At 52.7% G+C, this 21,779-nt stretch overlaps 2 protein-coding genes across 7 annotated transcripts in view; one reads left to right on the forward strand and one right to left on the reverse strand.

The window, feature by feature from the left end:
* Positions 1 to 492: 492 nt before the first annotated feature.
* exosc4 (exosome component 4) lies at positions 493 to 6,076 on the reverse strand. The gene is made up of 3 exons (XM_085987281.1): positions 5,836 to 6,076; positions 4,292 to 4,498; positions 493 to 973 (listed from the first exon to the last, which is right to left on the reverse strand). Exons 1-3 carry the CDS (start codon positions 6,004 to 6,006, stop codon positions 614 to 616), a joined length of 738 nt encoding a protein of 245 aa, XP_085843407.1. The 5' UTR covers positions 6,007 to 6,076; the 3' UTR covers positions 493 to 613.
* Positions 6,077 to 6,729: 653 nt separating this feature from the next.
* Positions 6,730 to 21,779, forward strand: part of oplah (5-oxoprolinase, ATP-hydrolysing) — a 119,902-nt gene continuing 104,852 nt past the window's right edge. For 2 of the 6 annotated variants that reach the window (XM_085987282.1, XM_085987288.1), the window contains exons 1-4: positions 6,730 to 6,836; positions 8,723 to 8,832; positions 10,158 to 10,355; positions 10,533 to 10,724. In XM_085987282.1, the coding sequence (XP_085843408.1) occupies positions 10,188 to 10,355; positions 10,533 to 10,724 (360 nt within the window). In that variant the 5' untranslated portion in view covers positions 6,730 to 6,836; positions 8,723 to 8,832; positions 10,158 to 10,187. Of the gene's footprint in view, positions 7,019 to 8,722; positions 8,833 to 10,157; positions 10,356 to 10,532; positions 10,725 to 21,779 lie in introns of all 6 variants that reach the window. The other 4 variants (XM_085987287.1, XM_085987284.1, XM_085987285.1 and 1 more) reach the window with 4 other exon arrangements.

Below are 21,779 nucleotides of genomic sequence, written 5' to 3' on the forward strand. Positions count from 1 at the left end.
GCCAGGACTGGCTTCCTCCTCCTGGCAACTGGCACCAGCAGTGGCGCGAGAGAAGGTAACCTGCCTGAGAACCATACGGGAGTCCCGTCGGTGGAGCGGCGAGACCGGCAGCTCAGAAACATCCGGCAGTGTTAATACATTCGGCTCGCATTGTGAATTGTTCCTTTTTGTGAATGGAGGCACTGTCATCAGTATCTCAGCCTCGAATATACTCAACGACTGAGCCTCCACAGCCCCCTGGGTAGAGAATTCCAAAGATTCACCACCCTCTGAGTGAAGAAATTTCTCCTCATCTCAGTCCTAAATGGCCAACTCCTTATCCTGAGACTGTGACCCCTGGTTCAAGACTCTCCAGCCTGTTCCCTGATTGACAGGATGTGACTAGTGGATTTACCCAGGGATCTGTATCAGGACCTCAGTGTTTCACTATGACTTGGCTGAAGGAATAGAGATTGAGTCTTACAGATGATGCAGAGTAAGAAAGATCCAAAGTTTTGTAGCAATCCTTTTGGTATAAAAAAAGGTATCACTTTTATTAAAGACAAATCTGGGTCAGACACACACACACGTCAGCAGGAAAATATCGAGCAGTCTCTCTCTCTCTGCCGGAGGCTCACTCCCCCACCAGCGTGGTGACTTCCTGCACGTGCTCCCTGACCACTCGATCCAGCACAGCGTACACGTCCCCGCAGGCCTTGGCCGCCGCATCCACCACCTTCTCCAGGTGGTCCTCGTGCAGCCGCGAGTTCATCTCCAGCAGGGCGATCTGCTGGGACTTGGGGAGCAGCGCCAGCGCCACCTGGGGCCCCCCTGCCGACTCCTCGATGTAGCTGAGGTCCGCCAGGGGGCTGTCCTCGATGAACCCCGTGGAGCAGGCACACACGTAGTCCCGCATGGGGATCCCCGCGTCGATGACCGCCAGCGTGGCCGCGTTGACGCAGGCGCAGTAGTTCCCGCCGTCTGCCTGGAGGATCTGTGGGAAGGAGGGAGGAGAAAAGACAGGAGGTGAAGGGACGATTGATTGCCAGGAGGGGAGCGGGCACAGTAGACCCCAGCGTCCTGGGTTAGTCCCATGGTCCAGTGCTGCAGTGACCCACCAACCTGACCTTGGGCTGACCACTAGCAAACCTCTACACCAACAGCTCCAAGTGGCTCGGGAGGTAACTGCATCGCCACATGAGTGAAGGTCGACTCACCCATAGGAACAGGTGGAGGCCATTCAGCCCCTCGAACCTGTTACATAGGAACAGGAGGCCATTCAGCCCCTCGAACCTGTTACATAGGAACAGGAGGCCATTCAGCCCCTCGAACCTGTTACATAGGAACAGGAGGCCATTCAGCCCCTCGAACCTGTTACATAGGAACAGGAGGAGGCCATTCAGTCCCTCATAAGAACATAAGAAACAGGAGCAGGAGTAGGCCAATCGGCCCCTCGAGCCTGCTCCGCCATTCAATAAGATCATGGCTGATCCAATCTTGCCCTCCACACCACTTTCCCGCTCTCTCTCCCCAGACCCCTCGACTCCCCCGTAGTTCAAATGTCTGTCAATCTCCGCCTTGAATATATTCACTGACTCCGCCTCCACAGCTCTCCGGGGTAGAGAATTCCAAAGATTCGCGACCCTCAGAGAAGAAATTCCTCCTCATCTCCGTCTTAAATGGGCGACCTCTTATTCTGAAACTATGCCCCCTAGTTCTAGATACCCCCACGAGGGGAAACATCCTCTCAGCATCCACCCTGTCAATCCCCCTCAGAATCTTGTATGTTTCAGTAAGGTCACCTCTCATTCTTCTAAACTCCAATGAGTATAGACCCAACCTGCTCAACCTTTCGTCATACGTCAACCCCTTCATCCCAAGAATCAACCTCGTGAACCTTCTCTCAACTGCCTCCAATGCAAGTATATCCCTCCTTAAATATGGAGACCAAAACTGTACGCAGTACTCCAGGTGCGGTCTCACCAGCGCCCTGTACAGTTGCATCAAAACTTCCCTACTTTTACACTCCATCCCCCTTGCAATAAAGGCCAACATTCCATTAGCCTTCCCAATTACTTGCTGTACCTGCATGCTAACGTTTTGTGTTTCATGTACTAGGACCCCCCGATCCCTCTGTACCGCAGCGTTCTGTAGTCTCACTCCATTTAAATAATCATTTGCTTTTTTATTCTTCCTTCCAAAGAGGATAACCTCACATTTTCCCACATTATACTCCATCTGCCAAATTTTTGCCCACTCACTTAGCCTGTCTATATCCCTTTGCAGACTTTGTGTCCTCCTCACAACTTGCTAACCCACCTATCTTTGTATCATCAGCAAATTTGGCTACATTACACTCGGTCCCTTCATCCAAGTCATTAATATAGACTGTAAATAGTTGAGGCCCCAGCACTGATCCCTGTGGCACCCCACTAGTTACTGATTGCCAACCGGAAAATGACCCATTTATCCCGACTCTGTTTTCTGTTAGTTAGCCAATCCTCTGTCCATGCCAAAATATTACCCCTAACCCCGTGAGCTCTTATCTTGTGCAGTAACCTTTTATGTGGCACCTTATCGAATGCCTTCTGGAAATCCAAATATACCACATCTACTGGTTCCCTTTTATCCACCCTGTTTGTTACATCCTCAAAGAACTCTAGCAAATTTGTCAAACACAATTTCCCTTTCATAAAACCATTCAGCCCCTCGAGCTTGTTACAGTGGAACAGGAGGCCATTCAGCCCCTCGAGCCTGTTGCATAGGAACAGTAGGAGGCCATTCAGCCCCTCGAGCCTGTTACATAGGAACAGGAGGAGGCCATTCAGCCCCTCAAGTCTGTTACATAGGAACAGGAGACCATTCAGCCCCTCGAGCCTGTTACGTAGGAACAGGCGGCCATTCAGCCCCTCAAGCCTGTTACATTGGAACAGGAGGCCATTCAGCCCCTCAAGCCTGTTACATTGGAACAGGAGGCCATTCAGCCCCTTAAGTCTGTTACATAGGAACAGAAGGCCATTCAGACACTCGAGCCTGCTCCACCATTCAATTAGATCATGACTGAACTGCACCTCAACTCCATTACCCCGCCTTTGTTCCAGATCCCTTAATACCCTTACCCAACAAAAACATGTTGATAACTAGGGAACCGGAGGGTACGGCTGCCCCTCCCCCCACGTCTCGCTCCAATCCGCGCACCCAATGATTCTCAGCGCAGTGAGCTCCCAGGTTGCTGCAGGCGTATCAACCTAATACTACCCCGTCCCCCCGGCTTGCTCTTGTGCATCACTCAGCAGCAACATTGAACCAGCTCCGTAAAAGGCTCCACATCCCGCTGGGATGAGGAACACTCTGTGATCCAACGCTGTCCCCTTCATCAAACTCCATTTTGCTTTTTGTTTCCGTCTACAATTCATAGAATGATACGGCACAGAAGGCGGCCATTCGGCCCATCGTGCCTGTGCCGGCTCTTTGACGGAGCGATCCAATTAGTCCCACTCCCCCCTGCTCTTTCCCCAGGGCCCTGCAAATGTTTCTCCTTCAAGTATTTATTCAGTTCCCTTTTGAAAGTTATTACTGAATCTGCTTCCAATGCATTTGCAGGCAGCGCATTCCAGATCACAACAACTCACTGCATGAAAATAATTCTTCTCCTCTCCCCCTCTGGTTCTTTGGCCAATTACCTTCAATCTGTGTCCTCTGGTTACCGACCCTCCTGCCACTGGAAACAGTTTCTCCTTATTTATTCTATCAAAATCCTTCATGATTTCAAACACCTCTAATTAAATCTCCCCTTAACCTTCTCTGCTCTAAGGAGAACAATCTCACAGTCTCTCCACATAGCTGAAAAAAAATTTGTTTGTAAAGAAAAATGGACCAGTCGCCTGTTGCGGAGCGTCACACCCAGGCAGTAGCCAGCTCCTGGCTCACTGGCAGAGGGCTGGAGTAGGCCCCGAGCCCAGCCAATCGGCTGCAGGACTCACAGATGTTCATGGAACCTTTAAACAAATAGCGGCACAAAAAAAAAGTTATCAAAAAAAATCTACGGGCTGATCCCAAACACACCGTCAATGACCGCTGAGAAGGGATAGGGTCGGAGGGAAGGACAGGGTCCGGCTATGAGGAAAAGGTAAGGTCAGGGTCACCGGGAGCGTCAAAGGCTAGGACCAGCGACAAGGGTCAGAGGTCGGGCTGGCGACAGGGGTCAGAGATCGGTCTGGCAACAGGGGTCGTGGTCAGGGTCGGCACCAGAGGTCATGGACGGCGTCAAAGGTCACGGTCGACGCCGGAGGTCAGGCTCAGGCCCCAATACCTGCACGTAGATGTCAATTTGGGATCGCGGGTAAAGCTGAGTTAAAATAGCGGCCTCGAACGTCTGCTTCAGATGCAGGGTCATCTCGGTGGACTTGCGGTCGCCGTGGGGTCGCCTCTTACGCTCGCCCGTGCTGAATGTCGCCATACTGTACTGGCAGTTCACCATCGCCTTGTCGTGAAGGGCCTTACTGCGAGCGCCACGAATCTGAAACAAACAACCGAACATCACAACTGTCACTCACTACACCGACATCACATCCGCCAGTCACAAGGGGTGTAGAGTGAGCTTTACTCTGTATCTAACCCGTGCTGTACCTGCCCTGGGAGTGTTTGATGGGACAGTGTAGTGGGAGCTTTACTCTGTATCTAACCCATGCCGTACCTGCCCTGGGAGTGTTTGATGGGACAGTGTAGAGGGAGCTTTACTCTGTATCTAACCCGTGCTGTACCTGCCCTGGGAGTGTTTGATGGGACAGTGTAGTGGGAGCTTTACTCTGTATCTAACCCATGCCGTACCTGCCCTGGGAGTGTTTGATGGGGCAGTGTAGAGGGAGCTTTACTCTGTATCTAACCAATGCTGTACCTGCCCTGGGAGTGTTTGATGGGACAGTGTAGAGGGAGCTTTACTCTGTATCTAACCCGTGCTGTACCTGCCCTGGGAGTGTTTGATGGGACAGTGTAGAAGGAGCTTTACTCTGTATCTAACCTGTGCTGTACCTGTCCTGGGAGTGTTTGATGGGATAGTGTAGATGAAGCTTTACTCTGTATCTAACCTGTGCTGCACCTGTCCTGGGAGTGTTTGATGGGATAGTGTAGAGGGAGCTTTACTCTGTATCTAACCTGTGCTGTACCTGTCCTGGGAGTGTTTGATGGGATAGTGTAGAGGGAGCTTTACTCTGTATCTAACCCGTGCTGTACCTGCCCTGGGAGGGTTTGATGGGACAGTGTAGAGGGAGCCTTACTCTGTATCTAACCCGTGCTGTACCTGTCCTGGGAGTGTTTGATGGGACAGTGTAGAGGGAGCTTTACTCTGTATCTAACCCGTGCTGTACCTGTCCTGGGAGTGTTTGATGGGACAGTGTAGAGGGAGCTTTACTCTCTATCTAACCCGTGCTGTACCTGCCCTGGGAGTGTTTGATGGGACAGTGTAGAGGGAGCTTTACTCTGTATCTAACCCGTGCTGTACCTGCCCTGGGAGTGTTTGATGGGACAGTGTAGAGGGAGCTTTACTCTGTATCTAACCCGTGCTGTACCTGCCCTGGGTGTGTTTGATGGGACAGTGTAGAGGGAGCTTTACTCTGTATCTAACCTATGCTGTACCTGCCCTGGGAGTGTTTGATGGGATAGTGTAGAGGGAGCTTTACTCTGTATCTAACCCGTGCTGTACCTGCCCTGGGAGTGTTTGATGGGATAGTGTAGAGGGAGCTTTACTCTGCATCTAACCCATGCTGTACCAATCCTCTCTGTGCTGCTGCTGGAGGAGCCGGTCTGCCCATGCGCTCTGAAGGAGTTAGGGAGCGTGCTTTGCGCCTGCGCGCTCACCTCGTGCGGCCCGTAAACAACCGCCAGCGCTTTGGTGTTGCCTTGCTCGATGTAGGCCGAGCCGTCGGCCTGAGCGAACACGCCCATGCGGGCCTGAATCTTCCTGAGCTCGCCGGGCTTCCTGCCGTCCAGCCGGTAGCCCTGGTCGGAGAGCAGCTCCAACCCCGCCATCTTCTGCCGCAGGGTGCCCGCCGCCGGAAATGGACTTCAAATCCCACAACCCCGCGCGGCGGCCCGCACTGCCCGCCGGAAATTGCGTCACCGTCCGGCCTCAGTCTACAAGTCCCGGCAGGCGTTGCGGCGCGGCCGGTTGGGTGATCCCGGTGCGCTCTGGGAATTGTAGTTCTTTTTTTATTTATACAACTTGTTTAGTGCAAGTCAAACGTCATAAGGCGCTTCACATTTTGAACACAGAGCCACAGAAGGAGATAGCAGGATCGTGGACCAAATGCTTTGTCAAAGAAATTTACCAGACAATAAAGTAAAACAAGAAATATTTACTAAAAAGTGTCCAACTGAGAATAGGGGACATTGGTTAAAGGCAGGTTGTTGTTGTTGGTTAATTATAATGAAAGGGGGGCTGCGCGGGTTTTCGAGACACGGACTAATCAGGACAAAGATAGGACATTGAGTGAGCCCATTGGTCAGGCGCACCGCCAATGACCAGGAGGATTTGATGGGCGGAGGCGGCACTGAGCGATATCATTCGTCGAGACACTCCGCCAATCAGAACGAGGGGAAGTGATGGGCGGGGGCGGCACTGAACGAGATCATTGGCCGTCGCAGTCCGCCAATCAGAGCGATGGCCAGCGTGACTGCGCGTCGGCATTGGGCGGTGATTGGCCAGCGGTGGGGGCGCGGACGGCACGCCATTGGAGGGGGAGCGGAGGGCCCTGTGTGTGATTGGAGGAGGCTGAGGAAGGGCGGGGCCTGCCGGCGGGCCGGGGCTGAGGGTGATGTGGGCCGGTGTCGGCCGCCGGTTGCCGGAGGGAGCGGAGCCGGTGAGCGGGGTTCAGCACCTTGCACACTCCCCGGGCTGAGACCTCTGACAAGGCAGTGAGTCCAGGGCTCGGGCTCACTGCAGGGCTCAGGGGGAGGTCAGATTTCACTCGGGGTGGGGGTCACCCTGACCCGCCAGATTGGGGGTCACCCTCACAGGTCAGATTGGGGGTCACCCTCACAGGTCAGATTGGGGTCACAGGCGAATTGAGGGTCGTGGGGTCCGTTGGCGGTCACAAGGTTAGGGGTCAACAGATCAGAGTTAGACTGACGGGATCGGGGAGTTAGACTGACAGGATCGGGGAGTTAGACTGACAGGAGGGGAGTTAGACTGACGGGGGGATCGGGGAGTTAGACTGACAGGATGGGGAGTTAGACTGACGGGATCGGGGAGTTAGACTGACGGGATCGGGGAGTTAGACTGACAGGATCGGGGAGTTACACTGACGGGGGGATGGGGAGTTAGACTGACAGGATCGGGGAGTTAGACTGACAGGATTGATCGGGGAGTTAGACTGACAGGATCGGGGAGTTAGACTGACAGGATCGGGGAGTTAGACTGACAGGATCGGGGAGTTACACTGACGGGGGGATGGGGAGTTAGACTGACAGGATCGGGGAGTTAGACTGACAGGATTGATCGGGGAGTTAGACTGACAGGATCGGGGAGTTAGACTGACAGGATCGGGGAGTTAGACTGACGGGATCGGGGAGTTAGACTGACAGGATTGATCGGGGAGTTAGACTGACGGGATCGGGGAGTTTGACTGACGGGATCAGGGAGTTAGACTGACAGGATTGATCGGGGAGTTAGACTGACAGGAGGGGAGTTTGACTGACGGGATGGGGAGTTAGACTGACGGGATCGGGGAGTTAGACTGACGGGATCGGGGAGTTAGACTGACAGGATTGATCAGGGAGTTAGACTGACAGGATCGGGGAGTTAGACTGACGGGATCGGGGAGTTAGACTGACGGGATCGGGGAGTTAGACTGACGGGATCGGGGAGTTAGACTGACAGGATTGATCAGGGAGTTAGACTGACAGGATCGGGGAGTTAGACTGACGGGATCGGGGAGTTAGACTGACAGGATTGATCAGGGAGTTAGACTGACAGGATCGGGGAGTTAGACTGACGGGATGGGGAGTTAGACTGACGGGATCGGGGAGTTAGACTGACGGGATTGGGGAGTTTGACTGACAGGAGGGGAGTTTGACTGACGGGATTGATCGGGGAGTTAAACTGACGGGATTGATCGGGGAGTTAGACTGACGGGATCCTGTGCCATGTGGGAACTTCAGGACGCTTCCTGTCTCCTGGACAACCACATGTGCAGGTAGTGTCTTCAGCTGGAGGAGCTCGAGCTCCGGGTTTCAGAGCTTGAGCAGCAGCTGGCGTCACTGCGGTGCATCCGTGAGGCGGAGAGCTACGTGGACAGCACGTTTCAGGAGGTGGTCACCCGGCAGCGTAAGAGTGTGCAGGCAGACAGGGAATGGGTGACCGTCAGACAGACAAGGAGGACCAGGCAGGTAGTGCAGGAGTCCCCTGAGTGCCCCTCGCTCTCTAATTGGTACTGGTGAGGGCGATGGTTCCTCTGGGGAGTACAGCCAGTGCCAAGTCCACGGCACCATGGGTGGCTCAGCTGTACGGGCGGGAGGAGGAAGATAGGGAAAGCAATAGTGATGGGGATTTGATAGTTAGCGGAACAGACAGGCGTTTCTGCTGCCGCAGACGTGATTCCAGGACGGTATGTTGCCTCCCTGGTGCCAGGGTCAAGGATGTCAGCGAGTGGCTGCAGGACATTCTGAGGGGGAGGGTGAACAGCCAGAGGTTGTATGCGTCTGTTTAAAATGTTGAATGTGGTTGCTTTCCTCTGATTATTTTTAGGATAACAAAACTCGGAAGCAATTTATAAAAATTGTCAGCATTTACTTCGCAACACTGAATCTTTGGGAGGTTTGCAGCTGATTTTTCCATTCGTACTGCCTGTGTCTCAGGTGAGTCTCTCTTAGTCTGGGTAAACTAAGTTTGGTAAACTCTCTGCAATCCTGCATCCTTTGGGATTGAGCTATGAAAGAAAGTACATAGATTAACAGAGATCCATACACACAGACACGCTCTGTAACACTGATCTATTACCCATTAACACAGACTGGACGGCAGAGAGGGTTAGAATGTTGCCCTTTGCTCTCTGGACTGGAGTTTAAAATGATCCCGTTTAAACCTGTGGAATTTCTACGGCAGATTTCTTATATACAGTTTAGCAAAAAGGAAGAATTTGCATTTCGACAGTGCCTTTCACATCCTCAGGCTTCGCAGCCAGTGAGGTACTTTTGAAGTGTAGTCACTGTTGTAATACAGGAAACGCGCCAGCTAATTTGTGCACAGCATGTTCCCACAAACAGCAATGTGATAATGGCCCACAAACAGTGTAGCACTCTCTTAGTACTGCCCTTCCGACAGTGCAGTGCTCCCTCAGTACTGCCCCTCTGACAGTGCAGCGCTCCCTCAGTACTGCCCCTCCGACAGTGCAGCGCTCCCTCAGTACTGCCCCTCTGACAGTGCGGCGCTCCCTCAGTACTGCCCCTCCGACAGTGTAGCGCTCCCTCAGTACTGCCCCTCTGACAGTGCAGCATTCCCTCAGTACTGCCCCTCTGACAGTGCGGCGCTCCCTCAGTACTGCCCCTCCGACAGTGCAGCACTCCCTCGGTACTGCCCTTCCGACAGTGCAGTGCTCCCTCAGTACTGACCCTCCGACAGTGCAGCGCTCCCTCAATACTGCCCCTCCGACAGTGCAACGCTCCCTCAGTACTGACCCTCCGACAGTGCAGCGCTCCCTCAGTACTGACCCTCCGACAGTGCAGCGCTCCCTCAGTACTGACCCTCCGACAGTGCGGCGCTCCCTCAGTACTGACCCTCCGACAGTGCAGCGCTCCCTCAGTACTGCCCCTCCGACAGTGCGGCGCTCCCTCAGTACTGCCCCTCCCACAATGCGGCGCTCCCTCGGTACTGCACTGGGAGTGTTGGCCTGGTTTATGTGCTCGAGTCACTGGAGTGGGACTTGAACCCACGACCTTCTGACTCCGAGGCGAGAGTGCTTCCACTGAGCCTTTGCCGACACTGAGAGAGTTGAGGAGTTTTCAGTAAACTGGAAAAACCCATCATTGCTCACTGCTGCCCAGTCAGACCTCTGAGCCTAAGTTGATAGTTGCCATAGACAGAGCAATGTGGGTTTGCTGGGTCGGAGGTGGGTTTAAGGGGACAGATCCGGGCAGTTTCTATTCTGACGTGCTTGTCTCTCTCTCTCTCCGTTCTCTGACAGTCGCCCCGGGGGGGTGGCAGCGTGCGAGCGATGGCGGAGCCAGGAAAGTTTCAGTTCGCTATCGATCGCGGCGGGACATTTACCGACGTCTTCGCCCGGTGTCCTGGGGGGAAGGTCCGAGTCATGAAGCTGCTATCTGAAGACCCGACCAATTACCGAGACGCCCCAACGGAGGGCATCAGGAGGATCCTGCAGGAGGTAAGTCGCTGAGGACGGTGGGGGAGGAGGAGCCCAATGGCATTGTTCGCACGGAGTCACTGGAGCAGTGAGTGTCCAGCGCTCAGACGGTGCCTGTTCCTGGTGGGGTTTATTTCACGGCTTGTGTACAGTGGGCTCCCTGTCTCTGATTCTGTTTTCTGTGTGTGTCTGTGACAGGAGGGTGGCATTCCGGTGCCTCGGGATCGGCCGATGGACACCTCCCGGATCGACTGGATTCGGATGGGCACCACCGTCGCCACGAACGCACTGCTGGAGAGGAAGGGGGAGCGAATCGCGCTCGTCATCACCAAAGGGTTCAAGGACTTGCTGCACATCGGTAACCAGTCCCGGCCGAAGATATTTGACCTGGTAAACCTTCACAATTCACTGGTTAGGCCCCAATCCTGGGCACCGCACTTTAGGAAGGATGTCAAGGCCTTAGAGAGGGTGCAGAGGAGATTTACCAGAATGGTACCAGGGATGAGGGACTTCAGTTACATGGACAGTCTGGAGAAGCTGGGGTTGTTCACCTTAAGGTTAAGGGGAGATTTGATAGAGGTGTTCAAAATCATGAGGGGTTTTGGAGTTTTGTTTTTGGAGTCTGTTAACCAAATTGGAGTCTACACAAATATACGTGGCCTACGGAATAAAACAAGCAAATTACAAACAGAGATTAGCACAAAGGGTACAACACAGTAGCCATTGCAGTGACCTAGCTACAAGCTGGGCATGAATGGGAGCGGCATGTTCCAGGCTGTAAGGTCTTTCAAAAGGACAGGGAATTGGGGAAAGGAGGAGTAGCAATGTTGGTGAAAGGCATAATTAAAGCAATGCAGAGAAAGGATATCTGTACGGGTGAGCAGGCAATGGAAAAACTCCGGGAAGAATTAAGAAACAGCAAAGGAAGCAAGCTCCTGGTGAGAGTGTTCTGCAGACCTCCTGTTAGCAGTAGCGGGATGCATAAATACAGAGATCGGAGAAGCTTGTAGCAAAAGCAGTGTGGTTATGATGGGGAATTTAATTTTCACCGAGACTGGGAGGTGCAGAATAGCTCAAGTGGTAAAGGCAGTGAATTTCTAGAGTGTATCCTATCCAGGACAGTTTTCTGAAACAATGGCCTAGAAATTCAGTTGTTTGCGCCAGCCGCTAGCGCCTTAGGAGGAGGAGATGTGGGGCGCTAGGCGGCTAGCGGCCGGGCGCAGCGTGATCTGCGCTTCTCCCCAACTTCAGTAAAGATTTAGCGGCGGCGCAAAGCCTTTGCGCGCGCTCAGCTGCGCGTGCAGATCCTGACGTCATTTCATCGTGCAACGCCCTTTGTGCGCCCCAAACCAGAAATTCAGTGGCGCCGGCCTATTGTGCGCCTGGCGCCCCTAGCGACTGGTAGAGGGGAACGGTTCCCAGTCGCTGCGGGGCGAGGGGGGCGCAAATTAAAGGGCACTCCTTCTGCAGTAGAAATGGCAGCCATTTTGCAAAACTCCTTCTTTGTGAGAGACGGATCTTTGCAGAGAGACAAAGGTAGAGAGCTTTCTGGTTTGGCTCAACACTCGCACAGGTACTTGTGGCTTCAGGCCACAGCTTTGCACTTGTCTTTAACTTCAGAGCCATAGCATTGATTGGAAACATATAATGGGGGCTGCAATGGGTGCAAACGTTGGCCTTCTCCATAGTCCTGGGCGTTGTACAGATCAAGCAGCAGTGGTCAGGCCTTGCTTCAGGGCTGCAGTGTGCAGGGCGTGGCAGGCAAACAAATCCACCCTCCCCCTTTAAGAGCTCACCGGCGCCAGAGTGTCTGCCGTCAATCAGCAACTCGCCGCACCTGCGCTGCGCCCGCCCTCGGGGGTATCGACCCGGGCCGCCGGCTTAGCGCCTAATGATAGTCGTGCATCGCCTGTTTTAGCGCAGCAGCAACCTCTTGGGGCGATGCCACTGAATATTGGCGAAGGTGGCGCGAAGTTGCGCCGGGCGCAAACTTTAGCGGCCGCCCGGCTGTAGCGCCCCAAACGTGGCTATACTGAATTTCTAGGCCAATATGTTTTAGAACTGACAAGGGAACAGGGACATACTGGATCTGGTGATGAGTAACAAGCCTGAATTAATTAATAATCTGACAGGGAGGGAGCAGCTAGCAAACAGTGACCAGAGCATGATAAGCGTTTGACATTAACTTCGAGAAGAAGAAAGATCACACACAAAGCAAGGTTTGGAACTTAAGTAAGGAATGAGACCAGTGTTTCCTCTAAACTGTCTTTGTTGTGTGCGGCCTATTTATTTCAATGCGCAGTCCCTTTAAATTTCGGTATTTCAAATGGAAAAGCTTGTGAGTGACTCACGCGGTACCTCAAAGCACTGGAGAGGTACCACCAGCGCTGCCTCCGCAAGATCCTGCAAATCCATTGGCAGGCTAGGCGCACCAACGTCCGTGTTCTTGCTCAGGCCAACATCCCCAGCATCGAAGCTCTGACTACGCTCAATCAGCTCCGATGGATGGGTCACATTGTCCGCATGCCGGATACGAGACTCCCAAAACAAGCGCTCTACTCGGAGCTCCGACATGGCAAGAGAGCCCTTGGTGGGCAGAGGAAACGCTTCAAGGACACCCTCAAAGCCTCCTTGAAAAAGTGTAACATCCCCACCGACACCTGGAAATCCCTGGCCCAAGACCGCACAAAGTGGAGGAGAAGCATCCGGGAAGGCGCCGAACACCTCGAGTCTCTTCGCTGGGAGCAAGCGGAAGCCAAGCGCAGGCAGCGCAAGGAGCGCATGTCAACCCAAGCACCCCACCCACCCGCCCCTTCAACCACCGTCTGCCCCACCTGTGACAGAGACTGTAGGTCCCGCATTGGACTCATCAGTCACCCGAGAACTCATTTTTAATGTGGAAGCAAGTCATCCTCGGTTCCGAGGGACTGCCTAAGAAGAAGAAGAGACCTTGCAGATTACTGCACTGCCACGCACACGTGCAGCTTAGAGGGAACACTGAGACGTAACCAAACACGTTAAACTGGGCTGAGCTGTTAACAGGGAAACCTACAGAGAAACAGTGGCAGGTATTCAAAGCAGTATTTGCACACCAGTTGCTCCTAAATGGAAAAATCAACAAGAAACAACCAAGAGCACAACTAGATAGGAAGATGATCCTGGCTTCACTAGACCATTCACCATGGAAGAGCTAGAAACTGGTATATCTAGTCTAAAACACGGGAAAGCAATTGGTCTTGACAACATAGCAACGGAGCAGATAAAGCATTTTGGACAGAAAGCAAAGAAATGGCTCCTACAATTGTTCAACCACTGTCTGGCAACACACAAGCTACCTAATATCTGGCAGAAGGCACACGTAATAGCACTATTAAAGCCTGGAAAAGATCCCTCAGATCCTAAGAGTTTTGGGCCAATTTCACTGCTTTGCCACACCTATAAGCTGTTTGAACGCCTGATACTCAATAGGATAGCACCAACTGTAGATGAGAAGATCATTCCAGAGCAAGCAGGTTTCCGCCCCAGCAAATCAACAACAAGCCAACTGCTCAACCTCACACAACACATCGAAGATGGTTTTGAGCAAGGGATGGTAACAGGTGCTGTTTTTGTAGACCTGTCAGCAGCATACGATAGTGAACCACAGACGTCTCCTCTGCAAGATTCTAGAGATGACAAAAGAGATTCACTTAACAGAGCTGTTAGAAAGCATGCTTCAGAATCGCCGGTTCTATGTTGAACTAGGTGGGAAGCGCAGCAGGTGGCGTATTCAGAAGAATGGTCTTCCTCAGGGAAGCGTGCTTGCACCGCTGCTGTACAACATCTACACGAATGACCAACCTATAGACGGTGTTACACGCCGTTTTATATATGCTGATGACTTATGTGTCACTGCCCAAAGCACTGATTTTAACACCGTGGAGAGAATGCTTTCTGAGGCCTTGGAGGGACTAAAATCCTACTATGAAGAAAACCACCTTTGCGCAAACCCATCAATGACGCAAGTTTGTGCATTCCGCCTCAGAAACCGTGAAGCCAAACGGCAGCTGAAAGTAACCTGGTGTGGAGCAACACTGACGCATTGCGAGCACCCTATCTACTTAGGAGTCACCCTTGACCGATGCCTCACCTTCAAGAACCACATCGAGAAGACAAAGGCAAAAGTGAGCGTACGAAACAACATCCTGAATAAGCTCACTAACACAAGATGGGGAACAAGCCTGAAAACATTGCGAACCAGTGCACTTGCTCTTTGCTATTCCACTGCCGAATACGCCTGCCCTGCATGGGAAAGGTCTACTCATGCCAAGAAGATGGATGCCGTTCTGAATGCAAGCTGCCGATTTATCACAGGTTGCTTAAAACCAACAAACACCAACAGCCTATATATCCTGGCGGGTATCGCTCCCCCTGATATAAGAAGAACGGTAGCCAACAAGAAAGAACGACTCCGTCAAACATCAGATGAGAGGCACCCTCTGCATTGTCATACACCTACACCCAGCCGCCTAAAGTCAAGAAAGAGCTTCATGAACAGTGTTGTTCCATTACAATCAACCTCATCTGAAGCCCGCATCGCCTTGTGGAAAGACCGGCTCGCCAGTCTTGAACAACCCCCAGCGATGGAAATTTTACTTGATGAAAGCCTTCCCCCAGGAGCTAATTGCAACTGGGCAACCTGGAAGTGCCTTAACAGACTTCGGACTGGTGTAGGTTGCTCAAAGGTGTCACTAAGCAAATGGGGATATTCAACCAGCTCGACAAATTGTGAATGTGGAACTGAGGCACAGACTATGCAACATCTCCTGCAATGTCCATCGTTAGAGGAACCCTGCACTGTTGCAGATCTTGCCGAATTCAACAACAAGGCGCAAAAATGTGTCCAGTTCTGGCTGGGCTATGTATTGACTGTCCGTGGACACGATAAGAAGAAGAAGTACAATACAAGACCAATACATAGCCCTAAAGAGCAGAAGTTCCACTTGTACTGTGCAACAACCATGGCCAACACATGAGGTAAGACGTAGTATAGAACTAAAGGAAGTGGTTTACACAAATACCAAGTACAGTGGTAATCAAGAGGACTGGGAGAAATTTGGACAACAAGCAAAGGGACACAAAGAAAATATTAAGAACTTGATATACCTATCAATTCCTCCAATAAGAGGCGAAGAGTTACGAAGGTGACTAAAGGTTTTTATTGACTAAATAACAGAGCCCACTCTCGTGGGTGATCCGATCCAAGCAGGAGGAATACCAGCCAGTCGCTCACCTTTATACCTGGCCTGGTGGGTGGAGCCAAGGCGGAGTCGGCAGTGGTCATCCCAGGTATAGCAGTGTGGCAAGAGGCGACCTCGTACCGTGATACAATAGTGGTCAGTGATACAGTTATAACGAACAGTGGTGAACAGTGCTAACTACTAACAGTGATACGATAGTGAATGTGGTTTACCACATTCACCCCTTGTTTAGAATTAAGTCCGGCGGGGTGAAGTGTACTACCAATTCTGGTAGGTCAGTCTGTCCGGAGGCTTCGTAAGCCTCTCCGATCGCCGCAGCGGTGGTGTTGCCTTATCCGGTGCTGGTGCCTTATCCGGTGTTGATGCTGGTGTTTGCGTGGTCGGCGAGGGCTCGTGGGGTTCCGGCATGCCGTCTACCTGGGCTGGGGTTGGGGGGGGTGGTGGCGGTGTTTCCGGATCGGCTGAGGGTGCGAGGTCTCGTAGGGAGACAGTGTCCTCCCGCCCGTCTGGGTACGCCACGTAGGCGTACTGGGGGTTGGCGTGCAGGAGGTTCACCCTCTCGACCAGGGGGTCCGTTTTATGGGCCCTCACGTGTTTCCGCAGCCAGACCGGCCCCGGGGCGGTCAGCCAGGTTGGTAGAGTGGTTCCCGTAGTCGACTTCCTGGGGAAAACGAACATTCGTTCATGGGGGGTGGTGTTAGTGGCCGTGCAAAGTAATGACCGGATGGAGTGCAGCGCTGTCGGGAGGACTTCTTGCCAGCGGGAGGTTGGGAGGCCCTTAGACTTTAAGGCTAAGAGGACGGCCTTCCATACCGTCGCGTTCTCTCTTTCCACCTGACCGTTACCTCTGGGGTTGTAGCTGGTGGTCCTGCTTGCTGCAATACCTCTCTCTAGGAGGAATTGCCGGAGTTCCTCGCTCATGAAGGAGGAGCCCCGGTCGCTGTGTATATAGTTCGGGAACCCGAACAAGGCGAAGAGGGCATTCAGGCACTTAATGACCGTGCTACTGGTCATGTCGGGGCAGGGGAAGGCAAAGGGGAAACGGGAGTACTCATCAACGATGTTGAGGAAGTACACATTACGGTCAGAGGACGGGAGGGGCCCCTTAAAGTCGATGCTCAGGCGCTCGAAGGGGCGGGTGGCCTTGATCAGGCTTGCTCGGTCCGGCCTATAGAAGTGCGGTTTGCACTCCGCACAGGTCTGGCAGTTCCTGGTCATGGTCCTGACCTCCTCGATGGAGTAGGTCAGGTTGCGGGCCTTAATGAAATGGTAGAGTCTGGTGACTCCGGGGTGGCAGAGCTGGTCGTGGAGGGTCTGAAGCCTATCGATATGCGCGCTGGCGCATGTCATTCGCGAAAGGGCATCAGGGGATTCGTTCAGCTTGCCTGGCCGGTACAAGATCTCATAATCGTAGGTGGAGAGCTCGATTCTCCATCTCAAAATCTTGTCATTCTTGATTTTGCCCTTCAGCTTGTTATTAAACATGAAAGCCACCGAACGCTGGTCGGTGAGGAGGGTAAATCGTTTGCCTGCCAGGTAGTGCCTCCAGCGCCGTACTGCCTCCACGATCGCCTGGGCCTCTTTCTCGACCGACGAATGTCGGATCTCGGGGCCCTGTAGGGTCCTTGAGAAGAAGGCCACTGGCCTCCCCTCCTGGTTTAGGGTGGCGGCTAAGGCGAAGTCGGATGCGTCGCTCTCCACCTGGAAGGGGATGGACTCGTCCACTGCGTGCATCGTGGCCTTGGCTATGTCTCCCTTAATGAGGGAGAAGGCCGCGCACGCCTCCTCCGTGAGGGGGAAGGAAGTGGCTTTCAGGAGGGGTCTGGCTTTGTCCGCGTAATTGGGTACCCATTGGGCATAGTAGGCGAAAAGCCCCAGGGTTCTCCTAAGTGCTTTAGGGCAGTGGGGGAGGGGTAGCTCCATGAGGGGGCGCATTCTTTCTGGGTCGGGGCCGATGATTCCGTTCTCCACTACGCAGCCGAGGATGGCAAGGCGCGTGGTGTTAAACACGCATTTCTCCTTATTGTAGGTGAGGTTCAGCCGTTGGGCCGTACGGAGGAATTTCTCCAGATTCGCGTCATGTTCCTGCCGGTCGCGGCCGCAGATAGTGACGTTATCTAGGTAGGGGAATGTAGCCTGCAGTTCGTTCTGGTCAACCATCTGGTCCATCTCCCTTTGGAAGACCGAGACCCCATTAGTGACACCGAAGGGGACCCTAAGGAAGTGGTATAGGCGCCCATTCGCCTCGAAGGCGGTATACTGGCGGTCCTCAGGGTGGATAGGGAGTTGGTGGTAGGCCGACTTCAGGTCGATGGTCGAGAATACTTTATACTGTGCAATCTGATTGACCATGTCAGATATGCGGGGGAGGGGGTATGCGTCCAGCTGGGTATATCTGTTTATGGTCTGGCTGTAGTCGATGACCAGGCGGTTTTTATCGCCGGTCTTTACGACTACGACCTGGGCACGCCAGGGGCTGCTGCTCCCCTCGATAATGCCCTCTTTCAGGAGGCGCCGCACCTCAGAGCTAATGAAGGCTCTGTCCCCGGCGCTATACCGCCTGCTCTTGGTAGCGACGGGTTTGCAGTCAGGGGTAAGGTTAGCAAACAGAGAGGGTGGCGGGACCTTGAGGGTGGAGAGGCTGCAGGTGTTACGCGGTGGGCGGTTTAACGTTTGCTGGTTGTTGACTGTGAGTGGGGGGAGGGGTCCACCGTATGCTAGGGTTACGCTTTGGAGGTGGGATTGGAAGTCCAGCCCTAGTAGGACGGCAGCGCAGAGATGGGGGAGGACGAGGAGTTTAAAGTTTTTATACTCCGTGCCCTTAACCGACAGGGTCACGACACAGTAGCCGCTGATGTCCGTGGCGTGGGACCTCGATGCCATCGAGATTCGGCTGCGCGTTGGTAGGACAGAGAGGGAGTAGTGGCTCACCGTGTCTGGGTGGATGAAGCTCTCCGTGCTTCCGCTGTCGAACAGGCAGGTCGTGGCGTGGCCGTTCACTTTGATGTCCATCATTGACTTGGACAGATGGTGCGGGCAGGCTTGGTCCAGGGTGACGGAAGCTAGTGTGTAGCTGAGCGAGTCGTTGTCATCTGCGGGCGAGGCGGTCGGGCGTGGTGAGTAAAATGGCGTCTCCCACGAGGTAGGGCAAAATGACGGAGAAGATGGCTGCCCCCGTAGCTCACATGAGGCACTATTGGGGTCGGTTGCCTTAATCAAAGATGGCCGCCCCCATGACTCATGTGTGGGGATGCTGGCCTCAGTTGCCCTAAACAAAGATGGCCGCCCCCATGACTCATGTGTGGGGATGCTGGCCTCAGTTGCCCTAAACGAAGATGGCCGCCCCCATAGTTCGCATGCGGCACTGCTGGCCTCTGAGGATCCGCTCCTGCAGGCCTTGGAGAAGTGGCCTTTCTTCAGGCAGGTTTTGCATATGGAGTTCTTGGCTGGGCAGCGCGACCTCGGGTGCTTCTCCTGGCCACAAAAAAAACAGCCGGCGGCCCGATCGCGGATGCCCGATGTCGGGGCCGGTGCCGGGGGTGGCGGGGCCGGTCGGGTCCGGGACGCCGACGCAGAGGTAGGTCCCGGGGGCGGCGCTGGGAAGGGTGCTGTGGTAGGGGTCGGGCCCGAGTCCCAGGGTCGCGAGCAGTACCTGGTGAATGCTTCCTGATCTTGGTGGGCCACTTCCAGGGAGATAGCGAGGGCTTCAGCTTTTTCCATGCTGAGGTCTTTAGCTTCCAGCAGTCTTTGCCGTGAGTACTCGGACCGTAGGCCTTTCAGGAATGCGTCGCGGATATTATCTTCAGTATTTTCGGCTGCCGACACTGATTTAAAGTCACAGTTCCTGGCGAGTGCATATAGCGCCTGTGAGAATTCGGCTACTGATTCTCCTGGCTGTTGCGGCCGTGATCTTAGGAGGTGCCTAGCGTACATGTAGTTTACCGGGGTCCGGTACTTCTGTTTCAGCAGGTTGATGGCGGTCTCGTAGGTAGTCATGTCCTCGATGAGAGTGTATACTCTCGGGCTCAGTTGTGCCTGCAGGACACTTAGTTTGGATGCCTGAGGGACGCTGGATTCTCTCAGGTATGATTCGAAGCAGACCAGCCAGTGTTTAAAGTCTGCGGCTGAGTTTGCTGCTCGTGGGTTCAGGTCCAGGTACGGCGGTCTGAGGGCTCGCAGCCAAGCTGGCTGGTGTGGCTGTGCTCCTGGGAGCTGCGCTGGTGGCTCCTCCACCGGTTGTGACTCGTTGTCGGACATCATTAAATTTAGTCAATAAAATTGATATACCTATCAATTCCTCCAATAAAAGGCGAAGAGTTACGAAGGTGACTAAAGGTTTTTATTGACTAAATAACAGAGCCCACTCTCGTGGGTGATCCGATCCAAGCAGGAGGAATACCAGCCAGTCGCTCACCTTTATACCTGGCCTGGTGGGTGGAGCCAAGGCGGAGTCGGCAGTGGTCATCCCAGGTATAGCAGTGTGGCAAGAGGCGACCTCGTACCGTGATACAATAGTGGTCAGTGATACAGTTATAACGAACAGTGGTGAACAGTGCTAACTACTAACAGTGATACGATAGTGAACGTGGTTTACCACAGAACTGCAAAACGGAATACGAAAGAAAACTTGCAAATAATATAAAGGCTACTAGTAAAAGTTTATAAATAGAATAAGAGTAAGAGAGTGGCTGAGGGAGATGTGTGTCCATTAAAGACACACGCAGGTGATACTGTAATAGACAAGAAGGTAACGGCAGATTTATTAAACAAGTATTTGGTATCTGTTTGAAAGTAGAGGGTGAGGATGAAATAGCAGTGATAGAAGGGAAACAAAATAAATCAAGGGGAGAAACTTGTTGGATTAATCATAAGTTTAAAAAAAATGGTAATGGAGAAAATAATGGGACTTAGGATAGATAAATTTGCAGGACCTGATGGTTTCCACCAAAGGGTATTAAAAGAAGTCAGTGAGGAAATTGCAGAAGAGTTAGTCATCTTTCAAAGCTCGGGTATTGTGCCGTTAGATTTGAAATTTGCTAATGTCTCTCCATTATTTATGAAGGGTGGGAGAGAGAAACTAGGTAACTACAGGCCTGTCAGTTTAGCGTCAGTTGTGGGCAGGCTACTAGAATCTGTCATTAGGGACAGAGTGACTGAGCACTTGAACAAATATGAGCTGATCGGAGAGAGCCAGCATGGCTTTGTTAAAGGTATGTCATGTCTGACCACTCTAGTTGAATATTTTGAGGAGATCACCGATAAGGTAGATAAAGGAGTGTTTATGGATGGTGTCTATATGGACTCCCGGAAGACATTTGCTAAGGTTCCACATAAGAGATTATTGGTCAAATTGAGAGCGCACAGAATTGGAGACAGTCTTTTGACTTGGGTTGGAGATTGGTTGGGAGACAGGAGACAGAGAGTGGGGATGGAGGGCACGTACTCTGATTGGCGGATGTGACAAGTGGTGTTCCCCAGGGATCTGTTCTGGGGCCTCAACACTTCACCATATTTATTAATGACTTGGATAAAGGAATAGAGGGTTGTGTATCTAAGTTTGCAGATGACAATAAGTTAGGAGGCACAGTAAGTTGTGTGGATGGCAGCAGGAAGTTACAAAGGGACAGAGACAGACTGAGTGAGTGGGCAAAACTGTGGCAGATGGAGCTCAATGTAGGGAAATATAGAAACATAGAAGATAGGAGCAGGAGTAGGCCATTCGGCCCCTCGAGCCTGCTCCACCATTCAATGAGATCATGGCTGATCATCCAAATTCAGTACCCTGGCCCTGCCTTCTCCCCATATCCCTTGATTCCTTTAGCCTTAAGAAATATATCTAACTCCTTCTTGAATATATTTAATGTATTGGCCTCCACTGCCTTCTGTGGTAGAGAATTCCACAGGTTCACCACTCTCTGGGTGAAGAAATTCCTCCTAATTTCTGTCCTAAATGGCCTACCCCTTATCCTTAGACTGTGACCCCTGGTTCTGGACTCCCCCGCCATCGGGAACATCCTTCCTGCATCTAGTCTGTCTAGTTCTGTTATAATTTTATAAGTTTCAATGAGATCCCCTCTCATTCTTCTAAACTCCAGCGAGTACAAGCCCAATCGACCCAATCTCTCCTCATACGTCATTCCTGCCATCCCAGGTATCAGTCTGGTGAATCTTCGCTGCACTCCCTCCATGGCAAGAACATCCTTCC

Source organism: Somniosus microcephalus, chromosome 5 (assembly GCF_052327205.1).
Source record: "Somniosus microcephalus isolate GS21.2 chromosome 5, FLI_Smic_1.0, whole genome shotgun sequence".
Classification (NCBI taxonomy): Eukaryota; Metazoa; Chordata; class Chondrichthyes; order Squaliformes; family Somniosidae; genus Somniosus; species Somniosus microcephalus.